Below are 15,487 nucleotides of genomic sequence, written 5' to 3'. Positions count from 1 at the left end.
AATTATTCGTGCAAGTTTATTTCGTTCATCATTCACCTCACTTCTGTTCAACATACATTCATCAAAGCACATTCGTTTAAGCATTCATATTATTAAAACACTCATACATCTCCAAAAACACACGCATTCGATACGACAGATGCACAATTTGCAAATACCAATTAGATTACTATTGAAAACATTAAAAATTCCTACTTAAAATGAATATTCCTACTCAATCAAATCAGACCTCCTAAGCTCCTTCATCGATTTTCAATGAAATTTTGGTAAATTCTACCAATTTATTGAAATCTTAAACTAATTCATGCAAATTTTATGTTAATTCATTCAAACGTGATATCAACCCATGCGAGTCAGATGTAAGCCTATGCAAATAATGATAAATTTTTTCAGGGCAAGACTAGCAAGCAAGGTAGAAGTTCTCTCATGATTGTGTGGTGGAGTACCAAGGAGGTCAGTGACGTCCATTCTTTTGTCAGGCCCTGGCGGTTAATAATAATAACAATTATAATATGACAATTATAGTATAAAGAAACCATTTAATTTGGCATAGATTTTTATAAATTCGAATAACTGACAATCACGACAATATTTATGTTGAAATTTTATAATAGAATTGATGATAAAACATTACGAGAGCCGATTTGGCTACTTCTACTACTATTAATATTACTATCTCTACTTCTACTACTACTGCTACTACTACTAGTATTTTAGAATACTGATAACACCTTGATTTTGAAGGTTCCTCTGGGCGTTTTGACGATGAGATAGTGCGTGATCTCATTCGGAGAATCATACTTTGGAACCTGAAGGGAAAATTTATGAACGAAGAAAAATGAATGGATGAACGATGAATGAAAGTATGAATCGCACGTGATTTAAATCAAGGACATGCTAGTAGTGGCATTTAAAAATATAAACAGATCAATACTATTACAAAATTAGCTGAACGAATGTTTAAATAGAGAATATAAATGAATTAATGGACCTTGATAGAGAGAGCGTAACAGTTTGGATGAGTTGAGCTGTCCCTAACAACAAATGATCCATTAACCTGATGAAGCAGCTGATTCAAAGCTATGTCCCTATTGGTCAATTGTAAAATGTTAATGATGGTAGGCTGGCAGATTGTGATTGGTTGTTTGGTATTAGTTGTGCTTGCTGTTTTGTATAAGTTGGTTGTGATTGGCTGTTTATATTTAGTTGGTGGTGATGAATTGGTAGTGATGTGAAAGCGGTGAAAATGTAATACATCGAAACAAATGAATCAACAAAGGATGAACGAAAGAGTTGATGAATTCAAAATTGATAAATGACTAACTACACAGATGAATGGATGAATGAATGATCTAAGAAACTTGGAATGAATGGAAGAATAGAAGATTAAATGAATAAACAACAAAGACGGATAAATGGATGGATGAATGAATGAATGAATGAATGGCAGAATTGGTGGATGGAGTAACCTAGGAACTCCTGGCTGATACCATGGTTGTTCATGCAACTTGCTGTCATTTACATCAGCCTCTGGCCTACCGGATCTAATTAATATTCATCAGTGCACATTCACCATTGATTATCATAATATACGTTAAGGCCAAATATCATTTTAATATTCAAAATTACTTATTTAAATACTCCCTGGCAAGATGCTCAATGTGTGACGGTCGTTCCTCACTAGCATTGGATGACCTAATTTCATTTGTTGCCATGGTGACCATTGAATGACTTGTTCCTATTGGTTGATGGCTCCTAATAGGGCTCCAATCAGAGCTCTGAATGGAAGTGACATACAAAATTATAGAATTTTAGAAACCCAGTTATAAAATTACAAAATAATGAAGGAGTCTTCACTTCAATAGGACTGAGTTCTTCAGGCTGAGCGAGATGTTGATGAAGAGAGTTCAGCTGGTGAGATGATGAGTGCTTTGGTGAGGGTAGGATGGTGATTGTTGAACTGTCTGATGTGAAAAGTTTGTCGAAATTGTTGTCTATGAACTTTTTAATTAAGTTAACTGGAGATGGTGTGTTGTTGCTGCTGCTGCTAGAGATGTTGTTGCTCGAATTGTTGCTGTTGTAGGACAGGCTGTTGAGGAGATCATGAATGTTTGAGTTGTTGTTGTCATCAATGCCGCTGCCGTCATGGAAGTTGTTGCTGCTGATGGTTGATGTCGTCGTCATCATCATGATTTTGTCTACCACATTTCTAGCCTATGAAGGAACATAAAAACAACAATGATGAATATAACTTGGCCAGATGAAAAATGATGGCATGTTGAAAAAAATTTTCAAACATCAATTTTAAAAAAATGTTGTGAGGGCAGACCCATTCTAAAGCATCCTCATCCTCATTGCTGATGAGTCTCGACATTCTTCTCATCTTCCTCTCCTGGCCTATAGAATCGATGCGAGGAGTCGAAATGCTATTTAATTGGTCTTTCAACCTTTCCTCTTTCATCTGATTGGCTAGTTGATGTTCTCTTTGCTGTTGATTTATTTGGCTCTGAATAAGATCATTGAAAGATGTTGAGATGTTGTTGCTGCTGCTATTTAGTTGCTGCTGCTGTTGTTGCTGCTGCTGTTGCTGTTGGTATGCTGTCTTGAATGCATTTGCTACGATGCTGTTAATTTCTTCAGCCTGTTGATGTAATGATGTTTTGGCGATGTGATGTGATGGAATTACTGTTTGGTTGGTTGATTGTTAAATGGACGATTGATCATTGATCGTAGAATCCATATTACCGATTGATGAATCAACAAAAAATGAACCTCAGTGGAAGTTTTAGTGACAAAAGTGTGGCAGTACTGGATGCTGGTTGGAGATTTAGGCTCTCGAGCGAGAAATGAAAACTGACACTTCTCTGGCTGGCAGGTGGCGTAGGAGATTCTTTTCAAAGCATGAGCCATGAATACTGTCTGTAGTGCAAATTCGAGATTGTGCACATGATTGCGTAAATAATCGGTTTTAATTTCTCTCTCTCTCTCTCTCTACCTCTCTCTTTTTTAATTCATTAAGTCTATTTTAACTGATACAGTAAAATGAAATTTCTAAAAAGATTTGATGTGCGTTAGACAAAAACTACGTTGAAGAAATATTGAACAACGAATTAATACCGACTTGATAAAACATAAATACAGATAGGACTACTTCTTTAGACAACAATTTCAAGTATTTTATTTTTTCAACTTTGAGATAATCAGCGTCAAAAGTTTGGCTCTGCTGATACAGAAACCAAGAGTATGCAAATGAAATATAGTATGAAAGATGAGGAATAAGAAGGCAGACCTCTCCCGATCCACAGCAGACTTTTATTCCTGACAGTGAGATGGCCAGCAAGACGGGTTTGGCACTGCTAATATTCTGAATTGTATCAAATTGTTTTCATTAACAAATTTTATCTAATTAACATTCGTAACTAAGCTGACAAATATTTACAACCAAGCTAATTATTATTCACAACCAAGCTAATTATTATTCAAAACTCCACCCACTCTCATATCAGACAGATGTTTCTTGATGTAATCAGCTCTGGCTTCCTGAGTAGGTTCGTCAACTGGAAAAGATCCTATATACTGCAGGGTAACAAAAAACGAAATACATTTATAATAATTAGAAATATAAAAATAAATCTAGTGTGTAAGATTATAGTTAACTGACCGCGGCCTCTCTGATGGCATCACTGCAAGTCGATGATGACTGACCCTTCAAACTCAACTTCCTGTGGCCAACTGCTCTGTCTGGCAGTTCGTCAATAGCATCTAAGTGCAACAATTATATATTTATTTAATTGAAATTGCTAGTAACTGCTAACAAAAAGTGGCATTAGCATAGAAACCCATTCAAAACATCTGCAACTAAAAGTGAATTACAAACTTTTGAAGATAACAGGAGTGCCACAGTAAGAGTTGGGCACTCCTTCACGAGAAGACATCGATGAATCTCTACTGCTCCAAAGATTATCTGATGCTGCCAACTGCTGCTGTTGATAGCAGTTCAGATTGTTGCTGCTGCTGTTACTGCTACTTCCATTCATGCTCGAAATACTTGGGTTTGATCTGTTGGACTTCATAATGTTCAATCTGCCTATGTTCTTCATTCTGCTTCATTTGACTGATTTGGAAACAATGAATTTGAATTAAATCTAATTTAATAAGTTAGAGTACTGTTGTATCAAAATTTGTAAGGTTCAATTCACATTACAAATTTATTCATTCTGCAACAACAATATATCCAACATCATCCACATTATCATTGAATGAAATTTGGTAAATTCATTTTTATAAGGGGCAATGTAACATGGTGATTGCTGGTTTAATAGAGTTCAAATAAGTTAAGTAGACATTATATTATACGAGTAATTCATCTAATATAAATTTCAATATTATCAACTAACTGAAATGAAATAAAAAAAAAACAAACTTATTCTCTGCTGTTGTTGTTGTTTGTTAGAAAGAAGCTTCATTCATTCATTCAGAATCAACCAAAAAGTCACTGTTCACTATTTTGAAATTGTAAGCATGAAGAATGTTGGAAGAATATGATTTGGGATGGATTAAACACAGACTGTTTGTTATCTGGTAGGTAAGTAATTAAATAAATAAAATAAAGTTAACTTTATTAACATTAATTGTAATAATTATAAATTATTTATTATATGTATATATAGACTCAATTAATGTTCAAACAAAACGATGTCTAGTTTTTTTCAATAGGTGTTTTTCAATGTAACTTTTTAATATTTAACAATATATATTATTAATTTACCTTTAATTAAATCTAAAATAAAAAGTCTGGATAAATATTAACATTAACTTATCATCATTATCTATTTTAATCATAAAATCCTTAACAAATATATTTTATATAAATAAAATACGCCATCCGTTTAATTTTAATATTTGACTGTAGATTTGTTGATCAGTGGAAATGAAATTTTATAAGAAAACTGGACAGACTACAAAATGTTTTTTATTTCATTAATTATTAATTAATGAATCATGAGAAATCATAATGAATCAACCAGGTGCCAGGTGACAAAATTATGTTTGCAGTAGAAGAAAATTTGGACCAAAGTCGTAAGATGATTATCGCAATTTACATTTAGTCTTTCGTTGGGGAGATGATTATTACTTGATGATGATCGCAAATATAAATAACTATGCAGTGCATAAAATAAGAGAGAAAGGTGTTTCATTTGCAAGTACTCTTCTAACTAAACTAATTGATTTAACTATTCGTCCATATCAAACTAAAAAAATGAATTCGGTTGAATGAAAAATATCAAGTAAAAAAAAATTAAATAATTTATAACGTTAAATACAAAATAATAACCTTTTAATCCTAAGCAGAAATATTTTAGATTTTTAGTGAATGGATGAAAACATGCTTAAAATTAAAATCATGTTGATACTTCGACAGGGAAATTTTCAAAATTCACTACTAATCTTGCAATTTAAGTAATAAATAATGAATAGAGTATTAAAAATTTGTTAAATTTGCATTTATCTTAAAATTTAAATTTTAAAAATATTAGTTACAATTGCCATTCGTAAAATTAGAACGTACCGTTAGCGTTTATTATTTGCAATTCATTAAAAGTAAATGGCAAACCTCGGTTTAGACTCATTATAATAAAAAGCTAAAAGTAAACCTAAGTATGAAATAGTTGATGTTTATGTTCAATTTTAATTTAAAAAATTCCAAATAAAGTTCTTGTTGGCCGATCCGGTTTGTTATAAATATGAATTAATCCTCAAAATGAATGATTCTAAACAAAAAGTAACTTTTCTAGTTTTTTTACACATGCTTATATACTTTTAATTTTTTATTCAGCTTTTGGTTTGTTGGTTTATTTAATTTTAATTAATTATTTTAATTATTAATATCATCTATAGTGATTTTAATAATTTTTAGGATAACAAGTCGGATGACTTTGTATCAAACGACGTTGATTTTGTCTCAGATGAATACAACCTTGATGAAATTGATGGTGATCTTTGTTTTTTTATTTTATTTTATTACAAATATTAAAAAAAAATTAATAGTTGAATAATTGGTTAATATTAGTAAAAATGTGGTCTCTAAATAATAGTTTAGCTAGCCAGAATGGTTTGTTTTATTTGTTATGTAATCATTAGTTAGAGATTAATGATTAATTCTGTTTTAAGTGTTTTTAGTTATATTTCAAAGTTGTGAAGGGGTTTAAATTTTTATTTAAGAAAGAAAATCTACTTTTTTAATTATGAATTTAGCTATAAATAATAAAATTTAAATAGCATTATTATAATATATGATAATAATATTTTGTCATTTAAAGTTTACATCCAGGCAAATTTGGAAGATGAAATAGTGAAGGAAGCCTTAGAGAAGGTTAGCCAATGTAGGATTAATATAAATTACAACGAAAAGTTATAATTATTTAATAATAATTATAATAATAATGATTATATAATAACAACAATTATAATATAAATAATGTATAGGGTATAGATTTGAGGCACTATTCGAAGCAGATTGAATCAGAATTGATGAAAGTTGAAAGTGCTTCTGTTGAGGACTGTTAGTGGATGGATTGATGGAGATATTAGTGAATGAATAAGTGTGATGTGGGGAATGACAAACAAACGATTGAATGAATGAATGAATAATTATTCTGTAGACATAAGAGAGAGCCAGAACATTGCCAATCTGCACAAACAAATATCAGCTTGTGACGACATCCTTCGAGTAATTAGTCCTCCTATTTATTTATTATCATTATATTTTTCACTCATTTGTTGATTATTGAGTTTGAAATTTTTAATGCATTTTAACTTAGCAGCCAATCACAGTTCATCCCACCAAACAGTGGATCAATCATAAGCCATCCCACTAGACAATCAATCACCTAATCACATCTTGTTTCAATAAATGGTTGACCGATCACGGTCCATATAAATAAACATCTGACCAATGACATTTCAGGTCATGGAGCAAATGTTGACGGGCTTCCAATCAGATTTGAGCAGCATCAGTCACGAGATTAAAGCACTGCAAGACCAATCCGTGCAGATGAATATTAAATTAAAAAACCAGCAGGCAGTGAAGGGGGAGTTGAGTCAGTTTGTCGATGAGATGGTTGTCAATGAAAATATGATTAGGTTGTTGTTGGTGGTGGTGTTGTTGTCGGTGATGATGTTGTTTGTGCTGTTTTGGACTTAGTTGTTATAGACGGTTTTGTTGATTTTTTTGGATCTGTTGCTATCACTGTTGCAGTTTCTTTGTTCACACAAGCTGGATGTCAAGCTATCAATTATCGAATTATACTACTCATATTTGATAAACCAACCAACCACATCACATCACATTTCTCTCCCAACCAATCAAATCATATCACACTCCTCTTCCAACCAATCAGAATCATCATGGACAGTCAGGTGACTGATCGATCATTCCTTGAACAGTTGCACGAGTTGAACCACAAATTGAAATTCGTGAAGCAGCAATCGACAAACAGCGCAAAATCCTGCTCTGACGTCATTGACATTCTCGAAAAACTCAAGTTCAAGGTCGTGTGTGGTCATCTTCCTCGTCATCATCTCCGTCAGCCGTTATATTTTTATCAAAAATACTTAATGTTATTAACACGTCGGTGATGGCGTGTTCTTAGACTTTCAAGGAGTGTGGCTTCGTTGACTCCACTGCTGACAATATTATTATTTGATAAAGTAAAAAATTTAAAATAAAAGTACTTTTTTTAAGCAAGACCTCAGTGCCAGCATGCTCCTACTTGAATTCATTTTATGAATACTCACCGCCAACATTGATCATTGCATATTTCTGATTGTTTTCATCATCGTCGTCGTCGTTTTGATCATCATTATCAACATCATCGTCATCATCATAATCAGGCATTAGAGAAGATAAGAGAGTTCTTTCTCCAGAAAATCAACCAGTTCCGAAAACCGATGACCAACTACCATGTGCCCCAGAATGCCCTCCTCAAATTTAGGTCCCAACCATATTTGCTGTAATCTTAAGAGGCCTCGCTGGTCGCTACTTTCTTGAATGTCTGCCACCACATCTGCATCGTTTCATATGTGTCTGTCTGTTGAGCGAAGAAGTTTTTAGTCAATAAAATAAAAAAACGCAACTGCTTTCTCTTATTTTGATGTCTCTAACACACGCACGCACACAAATTTACGCACGCACACACATACAAACATTCATGTACATACATACGTAGATGTAGATATATATATATATATATATATATATATATATATATATATATATATATATATATATACAATATTTTATAAATTCTACCGAATGTTTGACGTTAATATGTTTGTAGTTCGTTTTTTCGATTTTTCTCACTAAAGTCTTTTGGTTAAACGAACTACAAACATATTAACGCCAAACATTTGATAGAATTTATAGAATATTGTAAAAATTATGGTCTATTACCAACACACACACATATATACATACATATATATATATATATATATATATATATATATATATATATATATATATATACACGTACAGATTCTTCAACGAATTCCTAATGTCTCACGAACGTAACGTATCGAAAGAAATACGCGATGAGTACCTGGACACAATGAGTAAGGTCTACTGGTCCTACTTCAAGGGATACGCCACCAGGGTCATGAAACTGCAGGTGGGCTCTTTATTGTGTTATAAAGTTTTATTTCAATTATTGTGATTATTATTTCAAACACTCGTCAGTTCGAAGAAGTCGCCGACAAGGATGACATGATGGCCGCCGAAGATGTCGCGAAGAAAGATATCCTCCTATTCAAATTTTCATCTCTCTCATTCACTCATTCTTTCTATTTTTCATTCCTTTATTCTTTTTTCCATTCATTCATTTTCTGCTCCGTTTTCGATTTATTCTTCCACTTTCTCGCACGTTCACTCGTTCACTCATCCATCCATCATTCGTGTTTTAATTTCGGTTTTCAGAATCGATAATGATTTAATTTTTTGAAAAATTACGTTAGAAATTATTCCTTAACTTGAAACATCATCGTCGTCGTCGTCACCATCATCATCGTCGTCGTCTTCCTTCTCACAACAACCACCACCATCATCATCACACGATTCTTCTCGAACAAGCCTTCGTTAAAAAATCGTTCGACCATCTTCAGCATTGGAAATCGAGGAAACATCTTGAACAGTGCCGAACTTGAAGGACCCGTCATCGTAGCCCACTCCACTAACAAGGTGATGATAATGATTATGATAATGATGATGGTGAGGGTGATAGTAAGGGTTACTTCTCAATTCATACCTTTTCATCATCCTTCTCACCATCTCTTCTTTCACTCATCATCCTTCTCACCATCTCTTCTTTCACTCACCGTCCTCCTCACCATCTCTCTCTCCCACAGTATCCTTACGAAAGTTTGTTCCGCAGTCACCAGTACGCACTGTTGGACAATTGTTGCCGCGAATTTTTCTTCATCAGCGATTTCTTCGTGATGTCGTCATCGTCGTCATCGTCGTCGTCACTGGAGCTGTTTAATCTCATCTTCGCTAAGACACTGTCGTTCTTTGTTGTTAGTTGTTTGTTTTCTGCTTGTCTTACTGAAAATTGCTTGTAGGATTAATTAATTAATCCAGAAATTAATTAATAATATTAACTAACGATTCAAAACGTCCTCCAGAAGCAAACTGAATCGTACGTCGGCGATTGCCACGACTCCATAGCCATCTTCTTATGCATGCAAATCGTTCACAAGTTCAAGGCCATTATGCAGATGAGGGGAGCACCGGTGCTCGACAAGTTAGCTCCTCACTTAATCCCATCAGAATTTTTCAAGATTCTGATTAATCAAAAACGTCACAAACTATCAAATTGTCGAAACCGTTTAGTTTATCAGTTGATTTAACCTAACTCGTCTGCATCTTATGTCTTAATGCAACAGGTATTATACAACTCTGCATAAAATTATGGAGCCTAGATTTGAACAGCTCCTGCTCATGAATATTCAATCAGTCAAGGAATGTGATCCACATAAGATGGGTCACATCGACGTCAGACCTCATTATGTAAGTGTGCCGTTATAATCATCATAATTAATGTAAGTAGGTCACAGTATAAAAAAAAGTATCCTACACCTTTTACAGATAACGCGACGATTCGCTGAATTTACATCAGCCGTGGTTGGCTTCAGTGAGGCACCAATGAATGAAAGGGTTAATATTTTAATGATTGTTGATTGGCTGATAGTTTTCGATAGGTGGTGCAAAATGAACAATACTCAAAATTCAATCCACACTTCATTGAATGAAATCTATCTTCAACAAATTCATTGCATCTTCAGACTCAAATGCTGCTGATGCAACTGCAAAGTGAGATTGACAACTTATTATTGAAGATGGCGACGAACTTCAGCAACAACAAACAACAACTCGTCTTCCTCATCAACAATTATGACATCATCATCAGCGTTGTTGCGGTTTGTTGGGATATTTTTTCGTTGTCGATCGCAAGTTATATGTCTCACTCGACATTACTTTTAATTCCTAACTAACTCTCACTAACTTTTAATTTAGTGATCAGTTGTCATTGTCAGTCACAATAAATTATGATGAACCTCTCTTTAAAAATTTTCTTCGCCAGGAGCGAACGACAGACCCAAACAGCAAAGAGTGCCACCACTTCAAAGATCATATCCTAAGAAAGACTCAAGAATATGTCGAAGAAGTTCTCCTAACTTATTTCCGCGGCATCATCACTTTTGTTAAAGATTTCGAACTCAAAGACGGTGTCCTCGATTGTTCAGCTGCTGATGAAAGTCAGCTGTTGAAAAGTTTCATGATATTTTAACGTATAAATTAAATGAAAATTTGATTAAAGTAAAGTAACAAATTTATGTGTTGATACTGTTTTAAATGAAAACTGTTGAGACGATTTCACAATTTACAACTAATGTATCAACATCTTTAGACTAATCCCAAAACCATTAAAGTATAGCATTGATGAGTTCTCTGTCAAATAATCTTTCTACAGCAAAATTTTACATAAATTGAAACATTTAAACAGATTAAACATTTGCCATTTACAGAACGCGTGGTTCAGCTGGTTCGCGGGTTCAACAGCGAATGGAAGAAGTCAATTGATTCAATCAACCAGGAGATCATGAGGACCTTCTCAAATTTTAAGAATGGAACTCAGATACTGCAGGCACTTATTTGCATATTACTCCTATACGTTATGCACTTGTTGCATTACTTCTCACTGCTAAATATTACTAACTTTAAATGTTAAATGACGTCACATTTTCGACATTCAATGTTTAAATTAGCTCATAAATTGATCAAATCTTTCACCATGTTTCACTAATTTTCAATTCTCAAAGCTTTTTTAAAATTTGTGTTTTTTTCCTGTCCATCACTTGAGTTTTTGTCTTTGATTCAAATTTATCTTCATCCTCACATTTTCCCAAAGTATGTTGCTAAATCATCGCAACTCCTATGTTCCATATAAAGTTAATTTGTTATAACTACTACTACTACAGTTAAATTTAATTTTACACCTGTTTTGTTTCTCTTTGTATACCTCATTCCAGATTTCAGCTTATAAATACTCTTTATTTTAGCATTAAATATCTAATTGATAGACCGACAAAAACATGTGCAATATCAATTTTCTATATTTCAGCAAAGTTAAATAATAATAATATAGTTCTAATGTCATTTTTGAGAATTTGAAATCCAATTGAAACTTCAAACTATTTTGGATAATTTGCATTCACTGCAACTACTGCATATATTTTAAATCTTCGTCATTCAGTTACGTGATTGTCAAACAATTTTTATAATTTCTATACAGGCAACACTAACTCAACTGATCCAGTACTACCACTTGTTTCATAAAGTTCTGTCACAGAGACCTTTTGCATCATATCCAGTGAGAGGAGAGCTCATTAACATTCACAATGTCATGGTCGAAGTCAAGAAATACAAGCCAAATTTTTGACTTTTAATACTTTATTTTAGTTGATCACAGAAAATATTATTTTTTTTTATTTATGCATTATTCAAATTTAAAATAATTGCAAATTGTCTTCAATTCAATTGTACAAAAAAATGCATGGTTAATTTAAAAATTGATAAAAAATTATTTTGTATGGAGAAGTTGTTACTGAGTTGAGTAACAGAACTAGTAGTGCAGTGAGTTGTAGTTGTGAGTATCAATCAATCAAGTCCTCCTGCCAAACACTCTTGAAAAACGTTGAGACAATGGAGGATCATCTTGTGCTTTTTCAAGTCCGTCCGAAGATGTCACCATTTTTAGTTCTTCCAAAGTGCAATTTGTGGCCGAGCAGTTCCTACTTCTCGGGTACTTACTCTTGTAGTGATTCGTTGCAATTTTGTGAAGGGATTCATAAGTTTCGTCACATGAAGGTTCATCAACGATGCGTGTCATTTCACCTTTACTGAAACTTTTTGAGATTAGTTCTCGGATGTGCGTACCCAGATCTCTGCCTCGTCCTACTTTTGTCGCATCGATCGGCCAAATTTCGCACAGCTTCAAAAACTTGCGATATCTCGCCGCAGCCATTTCAAAAACTGAAACTGATTCATGTTGTAAAATCGATAAGTGATGGAAAGCTAATAATATTTACACAATCTTTTTTATTGAATTTTAACAAAAAATCATTATTCATTTAAAAATTATGAAGTTTTATTAAGTTGATAATTAATAAAAATTTTTGAATGACGTGTTTCAATGGGTTTCAAAATGTGACGCTGTAAAAACACCGTTTATTTTGTTGTTTGTGACCATTCAAATAACAATAAAGTGTGAAAGTTTAAAAGAATTTGACAGTTGAAAAATGCTATTACTATTTATAGCAATTCTACTTTTTCTGATGCACTATTTTACGATTTCAAAATGTACTGACCAAAACAGAAAAATAACCGCAGAAAATTTTTTAGTATGGGGTCCTGGTCTTAACATTGCAATGCATCTTCCCGTTCGTTATATCTACGTACAAATTGTCGATGATCAAGGAAACAAGTAAGTGTCTTCAAGCCAACTCCTCAATTATTTTGTTCTTTTATTTTTATTCATTAATTTTTTCCAAAGTGTTACAGACTTTCTCTCTACTGAGCACGAACTTCAGGTCTACATGTTTGCGGATGGGAAATTTAAAGTGGATGTATTATTTGAAGTTATATATTTAAACAAAGGTTGGGCTGCTACAACTTGTAAAACTAATTTCAATTTGTTTTTAGTCTACTTAATTAACTAAATTTCAAACCTATGTTTCAAATAAATTTAGCAAATTTTTAACAAATCAACTGTAGGAGTCTACTTGGTAAAATTTCGATTATTGAAATCATACAAAGAGTTAGTGATGAGTTTGTTGTTTGATGGCCAGCATGTCTGCCGATCGCCATACGTCTTAAAAGGTATAGTACCTGAATACGTTTACAAATATTGTACAACAAAATATTTGTTACAACTGCACAACACTTCGCAAACAGGACCTATTTTCAGTGAAGACTGTCAGATGCCAAATAAATCGATGATCAGTGAATGGCTTGAAACATTAAATTGTCCCCATCATTACCGTGACTTAAATGAAACTCTCAACAAATTTGATGGAAACATGAACATTTCAAAATTTGTGGGTATGATGTATGCACATTTCATCAAACCAGAAGATTTTTTGGTACATTATATTATTAAAGATAACATGGTGAGTGCAGGACCAATGCTCAGTTTGAAAATCTTTGAAGATTTTTGATCAATAAATTTTTTCTGTTGAATAGTCGTTACAACCCTCATCTTCATTTCTAGGTGTACAAATTGTTTAACATCCGTACAGAGAAACTTACAGAACTATTTGATGAAGTTCTCTTATCTATTTCTAGAAAGGTTGTCATCATGATCAAATTATCATCGTCACTACATTTATAATTAATCTTCCTCCTCTTCTTCAGGTCCTCATACCTAGCATGGAACTGTTGGTGAACGTTCTCGGGTGGCCGAGAATCTCATCTCGACTACCTAACATTCCACTAATTTCCTTCGAGTACTCCGAATTTACAAAGGATATTGTTCTGCCACATTACCTGATCATGCTACATCACATTCGGGACATGGATGGGTGAGTAGGATTACACAAAGTTTTGTAAAAAAAAAAAAAAAGAGGAATAACTAAGCGAACGACTGAACGGACGAGTAGAAAATAAAAGAAAGGATTTGAATGAACTTGATGAATGATGTCGCAACGCGCAAACGAGTGAAAAAATGATCGAACGAATGAATATATAACCGAATGGATGAATAAAAGTATGGTTAAATTAACAAATATGAATGAATAAATAAATGAGTAAGTGAATGAACGACCAACCAACACAGTCCAGACCTTCCATTAACACCGCGTTGGCATGCAAACATGCAGGAATCTGGGATTGTTGACGATCACAAAAGAGAAAGAACTGATGACGGCAACACCCACCCAATTAATAATAACAATAGTAATAATGACACTAATAATTATCACCATAGAGATGAAAAAAATTTTCTCCTCAGAAATCTCTCGCCTCTAGACGCGTTTTGCTATTACGGAAGGTTCTTACAAGTAAGAGAAAAAAAACACAATATTAGTGATGATTCTGAAAATGATGATTAAGATGAAACAAACTTGAATGATGTGATGCAGATGATATGGACAAATTTATGCAAACCTTCAACCATCTGGCCTATAATAATCCGCACTATTACGACTTTCATCACTGACAATCATCAATCTCATCACCATCATCAATTTCATCATCATCATCGTTCACACTTTCATCACGTTTACCAGAAATACTCTTCGAAAATGAGCAAAATAATGAGTGAACCAGGCAGCAGACATCAACGAGTTCGACAGGAAGAAAACTGCCTCCTTCCATGATTGTTATCAGTTGTAAATATTCACCCTAGTTTAACGCAGGACGCATCTGTTGGCAAAATTCATTGAGAAGCGCTGTTGAACATTGCGGAGAAAGCACTTTATAAACTAATTGATTGATATATAACTCTATACAAATTAATATAACCCTGTATAACTGTTTATAATTCTATATAAATCTATATAAACCTTTATAACTATACAACTCTATGTAACTATATAACCCTATGCAATCCTATATAACTCTATGTAACCCCATATAACTCTATATTACCCAATACAACTATATAACTAAAGTTGTCAACAACAATATTTGATTTCCCTTCTCAAATATAATATTATGTAATATTGATGTGAATAATTAAGTTTTCATTTCAATTTGATTTACGTTTTGAAAGAAACTATGAAAGTCTTTTATATTTTTTTTTCAAAACAAGTTTCAAAAGTTAAGTTCATCATATTTTGAAATGTAAAAAGAACAACTCAATATCATTCGTTCCTTTAATTATTGGACATAAAAAATTGGCAGATGTTCTCGGGTCTTAGGTGGATGGACTAG

General features: G+C 33.1%; 2 protein-coding genes across 2 annotated transcripts; one reads left to right on the top strand and one right to left on the bottom strand.

The window, feature by feature from the left end:
- Nucleotides 1-389: 389 nt before the first annotated feature.
- On the bottom strand, nt 390-5,371 carry HELRODRAFT_193729 (hypothetical protein; the record flags this gene model as incomplete). Its single annotated transcript, XM_009028692.1, has 14 exons — nt 5,336-5,371; nt 4,424-4,578; nt 3,878-4,114; nt 3,662-3,762; nt 3,496-3,576; nt 3,290-3,364; nt 2,773-2,919; nt 2,330-2,641; nt 1,858-2,214; nt 1,630-1,778; nt 1,470-1,544; nt 992-1,088; nt 732-809; nt 390-482 (listed from the first exon to the last, which is right to left on the bottom strand). Exons 3-14 carry the CDS (start codon nt 4,098-4,100, stop codon nt 390-392), a joined length of 1,788 nt encoding a protein of 595 aa, XP_009026940.1. The 5' UTR covers nt 4,101-4,114; nt 4,424-4,578; nt 5,336-5,371.
- Nucleotides 5,372-6,955: 1,584 nt separating this feature from the next.
- HELRODRAFT_102862 (hypothetical protein) lies at nt 6,956-14,177 on the top strand (the record flags this gene model as incomplete). Its single annotated transcript, XM_009028691.1, has 15 exons — nt 6,956-7,143; nt 7,401-7,585; nt 7,901-7,994; nt 8,537-8,669; nt 8,738-8,782; nt 9,128-9,235; nt 9,403-9,570; nt 9,679-9,797; nt 9,940-10,063; nt 10,142-10,210; nt 10,339-10,473; nt 10,638-10,812; nt 11,083-11,201; nt 11,850-12,150; nt 14,162-14,177. The coding sequence occupies 14 exons, from the start codon at nt 6,956-6,958 to the stop codon at nt 11,994-11,996; spliced, it is 1,809 nt and encodes a 602-aa protein (XP_009026939.1). The 3' UTR covers nt 11,997-12,150; nt 14,162-14,177.
- Nucleotides 14,178-15,487: the final 1,310 nt, after the last annotated feature.

This window comes from Helobdella robusta (assembly GCF_000326865.2).
Source record: "Helobdella robusta unplaced genomic scaffold HELROscaffold_57, whole genome shotgun sequence".
Taxonomy (NCBI): Eukaryota; Metazoa; Annelida; class Clitellata; order Rhynchobdellida; family Glossiphoniidae; genus Helobdella; species Helobdella robusta.
This window is presented reverse-complemented; position numbering and strand designations above follow the sequence as displayed.